A 9,203-nucleotide genomic window follows, 5' to 3' on the forward strand; every position below is an offset into this window, starting at 1 on the left:
AACAATACAATGTTATTTATTATTAATGTCAAACAATTTTAATTATACATAAATTACCACTATTTGATCGTGTAATTTTTATTATAGTGCGTGAATATAAATTAATTTTTTTTAATTTTAATATAACATAACAATTATGATTATTTGAGTGTATAATTTTCATTATAACGCGTGTATATAAATTAAATTTTTTTCAATTTCAATATAATATAATAATTATAATTATTTAACTATAATTTTTGGTATAGCTTGTGTATTAAATTAAATTATTTTCGATTTTAATATGATATAACAATTAGTGCATGTATATAAATTGAATTCTTTTCGATTTCAATATAACTAACAAATAAGATTATTTAACTGTGTAATTTTTTTATAGCACGTATATATAAATAAAATTCTTTTCTGTTTTAATATAATATCTAAATCAAAATATTGCAAAACATGGAAATAATAAATTTTATGATATGTTTATGACGTGTTCTCAAACACAATATAATATTATACTTCAAGAAAGATATGAGGTTTCACTCTATATAAATAAAAGGGGATTGAACATTTGAAAAGTACCACAAAAATTTTGTGCAAGTTTGTTAGCAATTGTGTTGAAACCATGACGAGAAGAAAGGTGAAACTTGCATTTATCTCTGATGATACAGCAAGAAAGGCGAGCTATAATAAAAGAAAGAAAGGTCTCATTAAGAAGGTAAGAGAACTCACAACTCTTTGTGGTATTCCAGCTTGTGCTATAATTTCAAGTCCCTTTGATTCTCAACCAGAGGTGTGGCCAAATCCAGAAGGAGCCATGAGTGTGATTGATAGGTATAAGAATTCAACTGTGAAAGATGAAAACAGGAATGTGAACCAAGAGAGATTCCTCACGCAGAGGATTAATAAAGCTAGAAATCAGGTAAGAAAGTTGAAATACGATAACCGCGAACAAGAGCTGAATCTTCTCATGTTTGGTTACTTGCAAAACAACAATATTTCAGATGATTTAACTTCTGAAGAGTTGAAAGATTTTGATAAGCTGGTTGAGAAGAAGCTGAAGGAGGTTGATAGCAAGATTAAGAAACTTGATGCATGATAATGTGGTTTTGAATTATGTTTTATGATTTTTAATGTTGTTTAAGTTGTAATTCTGATTGTTGCTCTGAGAGCATTTTGTGATGTTTCTGTCATTTGATCATAAAATTTTATTTTTTGGATTCAAATAAAATTTGTTGTAATTCTTCTATCAAGAGATCTTGTTTGAATTTTATACTTTTGAGTAGTCATAATAATAATTTATTGATCTTCAAAAAAGAATAAAGATTTATTGGCACAATAGTATCTTATAGTTAATAACCTAAAAAGAATATTGCGCTAATTTTACGAGACTTTTATAGAAAAAAAAAAATATTTCCATAGGATTTTATAATGTTATTGGTAAGTTTCTGTTGTGATTTTTTTCTATAAGCTAAAAGTATATTAAAGTAAAGAAAAATATTATATTGAAAAATATTATGACTTTATGATAACTAATTCTTTTTACAAGTTCACGCACAACTACGAGGTTCAAAGTTCGAACGAATAGAATTCAACCTAACAATATTGACTTTTATAATATTTACATAATATTGACTTTTACAATATTTACATATGATGTACAACATGCAGGTGTTTTCAGAACTTGAACAAAAGTAAGAAAAAGAGCAAAATATTGAAGAGTTTTGGGATCATCTAAATACTATATTGTGGCTCCAAGAGATATTGACAGAGCAATATCCATCTCAAGCATTCAAAGTCCAAACTATGTGTGATTTGTGACACTTTATATAATACAAAGGCCAGCTAGTAATTGTAGTATTTTTTTTCGCGCATTTATATCGCAGCGTACTAAGAAGAACAGCAACCACCTCTCTGCGATGTCTCGAATATGCGCTTTTGCTTTTGTCTCTTCACTTCTACAGACCCCTTTTCACGCAAACTCGACACTTCTAATATCTGTAAATCAATTCATGTGCATGAGGAGAAGTGAGCAAGATCATAAATGAAATCAACTAGATCAGTAGAGATGTATAAATGTTATGATACCTTTAATGTGAGATCTTTGAAGCATTGTTGAACATTTTCTCGAGTTTTGGCACTGCACTCTAGGAACAAGCATCTATGTTCTTGTGCAAGAGCCATTCCTTCTTCTTTGCTTACGGCTCTTTCGCTCTCCTGAAAAGGTGAAAAACAATAAGAGATTGAAGTTCTATTCTAAGTTGTAATGGTCTCTGAATTTTCGTGAGTAAGAAAGGACTGCTACGACGGGAAATTTACCTTATCCACTTTATTGCCAACAAGAATTTTGATGCAGTCTTGATTTGTGGAGTAAAGTCCAACCTCTTTGGCCCAAATTCCCACCAGGTTTGTAAATGTCTCGCGCCGTGTTACATCATATACTAAATCATAAAATTGAAGAACAGAAGATGTTACATGTCAACACTAATAATGGCCATAGATTGTAAAAATAACCTTCACAAAATACAATTTTCTTAGCATACCAAGAATGATTCCATGTGCACCTCTGTAATAAGAGCTTATTACAGTTCCAAACCTCTCTTGTCCAGCTGCCAAAACAAACTAAATGTTATAATCTAACTGCAAAAGGTCACCACTACAAGATTTCGTATAAACAAACTGTTGCCAGTACTTAGTGTATTTGACAGAATCGCAGTGACGCCATGATTTGTTGAAGTTCTAAAGTGTAGATTTTTCCAAAATCAAGCTAGTACATTGTGATTCTGACAAACTTACAGTCAATCCAAACATGCACCAATAGAGAAAAACCATCGCTATTGAATACTGATCATTGATGAACTAGTTCTATCATTTAGAAATACATATTTATTGATGTGATTTGCTATCAGTTAAAAGCTGTTGATGCTGAATTTTGTTGACGTGCTCGGATTCATGTTATCGCCTGTGCAACACTATCGATTAGACTCAAGCTAACTCAAATTTACTTGATGTGGACGTCTTTGGTGCCCGGTCCCTTTAAGGACACAGCGATGGGGTCTATTCTATTAAGCCCAAAACATAGAAGAACTAACATGTTCCAAACATAGAAGAACTCGTCTATACATTTGAATATCGAACCCATAGAGAGTCGCAACATTCAAAACTCATAAACATGAAAAATCGCATCTGCATAAAAGTACAGAAAAGGCAGTGAACACCTTGCGCCCTACGTCCCGACCAAACAGGGGCCAAACGCTAGGTGCACTGGTTTAGCCTTTCTCATATGTGTAACGTGTCGTAAACTCTGCACCAAGCATGGGACACCTAGTACTAAATTCTGGGCCATCTACCTCTTAAAGTGCCATATCACAAGACCATCGAGTTGGAATTTCTCATGCTAGGAAACCGAATGCAGAACATGTAAGAGACTAATGTCTTCTTATCATTACTTATCAGTTATCGCTCAGTAACAACAATCAAAGAACATAGTTCTGGTACAGAAATGGTTAATATTCAGATTCATATTCAAGATTCTCTATGGTTGTAAAGTTATGATGCAATGTTCTTCAATTGATTGAATTATCCCTCAACAATCAACATGATAGAAAGAAATGAAGGAAGGAACCGTTTGAAGAGGTTATGCTTTATAACATTACCAAGAGTACATATATGCAAGGTTTTAAAAAATAGCTCATGCAACAAAACGGTACCAGAAGGTGCCGATACCGTTATTCAGCGATTTATGACAAAGAACTAATTGTGGTTAATTCACACTAGGATGAATGCAATCAGTGTCGCAACATCTATACCGACCGAAATCGTGAAAACCTCTAAGCCACCATGTCCGTTATTTAAAACATTGCATATATGTGTACTAGAAATTTCTTTGCAAAATGATAAATAAAAATGTGATGGCAAAAAAAACTAGAAAAACATCTACCTGTGTCCCAAATAGTAAGCTTCAATCTCTTACCATCAACCGTAAAATGCTTGATTTTGAAATCTACTCCTGTAAAGGATTTCAGAAAATCAACAACTCAGTATGTAAAAAAACCATAACAAGAACCTATGAAGCACAGACTCCGACAGAGACATTGCAACACGACACGATACGGGCACGGCGAGATGGAAGTATGACTATGAACATGTCCTAATAGTATCAGAAATAAAAACAGTATTCTTCCCTCACACAAATCAGAAAAACTAAACAAATAAAAAAGAAGAGAAAAAGAAGAAAACCAATGGTGGGAGAGAGGTCATGAAGTGAGTTAGAGTTTGATATAAAGCTGAGAAGAAGACTACTCTTGCCAACACCAGAATCACCAATCAGTAAAACCTTAAAAGAGTAATCATAGCTACTATTCCCAACTTTTGAAGAAGAACCCATGTTTTCTTTTTTCATCAACTTCCAAACCAACAATGAATCATTTCACCATGATCATAATAACTTTCACAAAAAAGGGTCAATTGATAAAGAAACCAAGCTAGAAGATTTGAAAAGACAATGAGACAAGAAGGTAAGGTTGGCTAGTAGTCCAAGCGGTTGAGAGTTTGGTTCAACAAAATCAGCTTCATTAGGACATATGTCCTCTTCCCTTACAACCTTATTATTTTATTTATAGCTTTATCTTTGAGTCCACGTGCCGTTTCTTGTTGCAATATGGTCACAATGTTTACACACTATAATTAGAGATGAAACTTTCAACCAAATTAATATCACTTATGTCCCACTATATTTGTGTGATATGATATGATATCTTGTCCTTCAATTTTAATGGTGCCGGCCTTTTCAAATGTGTGTTGTCTCCATCTCAATCATTCACTTGTGAAACAAGATCACTCATCACTACTCCCATTATGGTGGATTAAATTCACTTATGTGTTCAATTTTTCACTAAGATAACTTATTTTCCTCTTTAAGACAAACGTAATTCTACTTCAACCATAAATAAATATATTTACCTATCAAGAAGTTTTGGTGGGAGACGTATGCCAATAGAGAAGTTTCCTTCCTAAAAGAAAACTCCAAATGATGCAACAGATCAGATGCAAAACGTATTTTGATAGCAATAACAATGCCGTGTTTAAGGAAGTTTCCATAATTGTCATTTTCATCATTAACAACTTAATAATTAGTAACTCAATAATCAACACTAATAATCACTCTCCATTTATAAATATAAAAGCTTAATAGTTTGTTATTTAATTAGTTATTTTCTATTAGAATTATGTTGTTATTAGTTTGTTAGGTGTATAGACTAAGTATGTATTTTCAATTGGCTCTCTCTATTGTATTTATTTCATATTTTGATGAATACATCAATCCTTTATGTTATTTAATATGTTCTTTTTTCCAGAGTTTCCGGCAACGGATCCGCAATCCCACACACTTTAGTTGTATCATAAGATATCTTTAATATTTTAATCAATTGATTGAAACACAGGATTTTTAAGGTTTTGGAACTGTAATAGTAAAAAGGTAAACTAAAATAAATGGTGAACAAGTTAATTTACTAATTTGATTTTCGACTTATCAATGGTTTTTATAATTTCAATTCTTTAAGCGAATCCAATCATATTCGATTATAATATCAATTAAACAAACACAACAGATATTATATGATTTATGATTCTATTTTCCGAATTAAGCAACCAATTAAAGATCACGCGAATTAACGTAAAAGTTAAGTCGAATGTGGTTAAAGATAAAGATCAAGATAAGGATCGTATAAGTAATCGAATTTAATCAACTCTATCCTACAAGCAACAACCGAATTAAGAAAACGAAAGCAATTGAATTAAGCAATCGAAGTTATGACCTACACAACAAAAAGGTGTCAAATTACTGCTTATTCAAAAAATAAATAATAGAATTAAAATAAAAGCATAAATAAACTATCTTGGGAAACATACTAAAAACAGTAAAATAAAAGCAACAAGTCATAAAAATCCCTTAGCACAAGTAAAATGTGGTATATTAAAATACACTGATCAAATTTCCACACACTTAACTTTTGTATTCTGAGCAATATTATAAAGTCAAAATTCAAAACAGAGTAAAAACAAGAAAAACAAGAATAAAACAAAGCATGCAATTTCAAAGACTTTTGGGATCACAAATGGGTAATTAAAATCCTCATTCTAAGCTTTAAGTAATATGATGTTAGTGAGTAACTTTTTGTGACGGTCAAAGCAAGTAGGAAGACAATTTATCAATCAGTATATCATAAGTAGTAAGATCCTCAAAAGATTAAATCTCTCAACTCTCAAGTGTTTAAGTTATCTGTTCATACTCAAAGCATATCATAAAATTTAACACTATCACAAGGTTGAAATGACTTTAACATTCACACTTGAAATACATGCACACAAAGATCAAAAGGATTTTATTCTGGTTGTAACGTGATCAAGGTAAGGGTGAGATAAATCCTATGGGGTACTAAGCTACAATTCAAATGGAGAAAAGAGAATTGAAGGAGACTGTGGGAGTTGAACTAAACAATAATTCATTCACTTCTCATCAACTTCTTTGCAACCATTTTCTCTTCTCTTTACTTTTTTTTCTTTTTTTTTAAAGGAATACGATAATGTTGTACCCCAAAATTTTCCCTCCCCTTTTTTCATATTTCCATTTAAACCTTCTAGAGAATCATTTATACACCTTCATGTTTCATACATATGCATCAATCATCCATTCATATCCATTGGTTGATCATTCTGGTTTCAAAGTTCTTGGCTGGTAAAGCTAGGGTTTTGGAGTGGATGAGGCCCTAGAGGCTCAGCTTGGATGTTCATCTGGCTGTAGAGGATGCAAAACCCTAATGATTTGATCTTTGAAGCTTGAATTCAACAAAGTTCTGTCATGATGCTCTTCAGAGGGGTTTAAACCTTAATTTGTTAGTGATTGGGTTGTAAGGCTTCATGATTTGTTTTGTGGTTTCTATCTTGGCCTCTAAGCCCTAGTTGGGGGCCCATATGTTGAAGACTTGGTTTAGGAGTATCCTATTTCATTCAAGACCTTTGATGAAAAGACAGGCTTTGGAAACCCTAACTTCAGATGCTTGAAGGCCCATGCATGTAAGTAATTGACTGAGACATCTTGTTTTGACTGAAACCCTAATCAGGAAGCCTTGGCTCTAATGTGCCTTGTTGGTTTTACTTTTCACCTTGTGATTGTTTCAAACCATAAGTCATTAGAGGATGGTTCTTGATCATTATGGTATGCATCATCAATCATCAAGTTTCTATTATTCTTGGGAATCATTCAACAAGTTGTCCATTGGATCTACATGCCTATATGATGGATGATTCATTTGATCCAAAGTCTCATTCAAGTTTTCATTCAAGTCATGAGGCATTCTATTTTCCCTTCAAGTCCATTTATCCATATTTCATAGTCCATTGGATCATGATTCATCATGCATTCAAGGTCCTCGTAAGGCGGCATGTTTCATTCCAATGTCATAGTTCATTGATTCAAGTCATTTGTGCATTCATTGACCTCATGCTTCATGGAGAAATATGGGTCCATTGTTATTGATTCATAATACTTATCCTTATCCCATTGCTCCATGTGTCGTCATGCATTCATAGTCCATATTGTTCAAATATTTTAGAGATTATGGTTCATTCATTTCAAGCTATGATCTAAGCATGGATAATGGAGAAATTTCAATTTAAAAGCAAAGCATGGTATTGAATCATAAAGGGGTACTTTCATTCAAAAAAAATCAATTCAACCATACAAATATCATTTACATCATTCCTACAAAAATTACACAAGAAAACACAACTTTGATTGAAGGTTGACTTTGGTCAACAGTTGACTTTTTGGTCAACTCACCTAATTTCTAAAACCTAACCCTAATTCCCTTTTATTCTTAATTCTTTTGCATCCTTTCACTTTATTGCATGATCAAATATTTCTTCATGAGCAAGCAAGCTTTCTTTTCTTCAAGCTATCATCATGAGCTTTCATGTGGCTTCATACCAAACATTCTTGAAGTCATGGCCATCATCAATCCAGGCCTGCAAAACATTCCAACATACATACACATTACACTTCATGATAACATTCATATCAAGCATAATCATGTAGAACATTAACAATACATCCATAACAAACATATCAAATTTATGAAGCCCTAGCAAACTCATGAAAACATGAATAATTTAATGTATCTTAACAGCATAGCATGGCCATAGCATAACTTCAGTTCACAACATAACCATCATTTAACATCCATACATGTATTCAATAACTAACAGGCTTCATAATAATACATTCGTTCAAGCACCAATAATGCATACAAGTGGTCACTATCATTCAAAGCAAACTAGCAGCCCATTCACCAGTCACTATCTATTCACCTAGCATGGAATAACAGAAGAAAATCACTATTATATAACATCACAAACATGCATCATTACAAAACCAAAACAAAGCAAACTAGCAGCTTAATTTTCCTATAACAATGCATCAGATTCAATTCACAACCATGTTAACCAGCATCCCTTAACAACTAAGCATCCTACCACTAACATTCATATGCAAGCAACCCATATTCACAACAGTCCAACTATCATGTGGAAACCCTATCATTCACATTACAAACCAATATTAAACATTTAAGACACCAAAGCCATACCATAATAGAAATACAACTAAGTCAAACAGAAATTCATGCATCCAAATTGCAAGCATCACTAACAGCAACCCTATCATTTTAACAAGATAATTATCATTCATATCACATAGCATCATAATATGCTTTTATCGTAGCAGTATGCCAAAGCATTCATACACTTAACCCTAACAGAAAGCCGAATTCGCAACAAACACTAACCAACTAACTGATTCACAAAAAACTCAACTAACTGATTCACAAAAAACTCAACTAACTGATAAAAAACAGTTACATTACAAACTCCCTCGAATTCCACAATTTCAATTATATTCTCTAACTGATTTCACTAATCCCCAATCCTCATCGAGCATTTTATCTATTCTCTATTTTTTCCCTTTATTCTTTCGCGAATAAACCTTAGATATAACACCCATTCGAGCAAGAACAATCAAAATGGTTCCCATGGAGTACCATGGATATTATGTGTGCTAGTACCTTCCCCTTGCATAACCGACTTCCTTACCCAACATATCTCTTCCCCCAGGTTTTATCGATGTTTTCCCTTTCCTTCGGGAATAAATAAAGTTC

At 32.6% G+C, this 9,203-nt stretch overlaps 2 protein-coding genes across 2 annotated transcripts; one reads left to right on the plus strand and one right to left on the minus strand.

The window, feature by feature from the left end:
- Nucleotides 1-536: 536 nt before the first annotated feature.
- LOC127093335 (agamous-like MADS-box protein AGL80) lies at nt 537-1,238 on the plus strand. Its single transcript, XM_051032246.1, has one exon. It carries the CDS (start codon nt 614-616, stop codon nt 1,085-1,087), a length of 474 nt encoding a protein of 157 aa, XP_050888203.1. The 5' UTR covers nt 537-613; the 3' UTR covers nt 1,088-1,238.
- Nucleotides 1,239-1,578: 340 nt separating this feature from the next.
- Nucleotides 1,579-4,684, minus strand: LOC127093296 (ras-related protein RABC2a). Its single transcript, XM_051032206.1, has 6 exons — nt 4,228-4,684; nt 3,929-3,997; nt 2,532-2,597; nt 2,308-2,429; nt 2,077-2,205; nt 1,579-1,986 (listed from the first exon to the last, which is right to left on the minus strand). Exons 1-6 carry the CDS (start codon nt 4,388-4,390, stop codon nt 1,879-1,881), a joined length of 657 nt encoding a protein of 218 aa, XP_050888163.1. The 5' UTR covers nt 4,391-4,684; the 3' UTR covers nt 1,579-1,878.
- Nucleotides 4,685-9,203: the final 4,519 nt, after the last annotated feature.

Source organism: Lathyrus oleraceus, chromosome 6 (assembly GCF_024323335.1).
Source record: "Lathyrus oleraceus cultivar Zhongwan6 chromosome 6, CAAS_Psat_ZW6_1.0, whole genome shotgun sequence".
Lineage (NCBI taxonomy): Eukaryota > Viridiplantae > Streptophyta > Magnoliopsida > Fabales > Fabaceae > Lathyrus > Lathyrus oleraceus.

What these genes read in the sequence shown, in the direction of transcription:
- LOC127093296 (XM_051032206.1), bottom strand. Translation starts at nt 4,390, where the DNA reads ATGAAAAAAGAAAACATGGGTTCTTCTTCAAAAGTTGGGAATAGTAGC. An exon ending in TGCACATGGAATCATTCTTG is followed by an intron (nt 2,430 to 2,531) that starts GTATGCTAAGAA and finishes TTTATGATTTAG; the next exon opens with TATATGATGTAACACGGCGC. An exon ending in TCAAAGATCTCACATTAAAG is followed by an intron (nt 1,987 to 2,076) that starts GTATCATAACAT and finishes ATTGATTTACAG; the next exon opens with ATATTAGAAGTGTCGAGTTT.
- LOC127093335 (XM_051032246.1), top strand. Translation starts at nt 614, where the DNA reads ATGACGAGAAGAAAGGTGAAACTTGCATTTATCTCTGATGATACAGCA.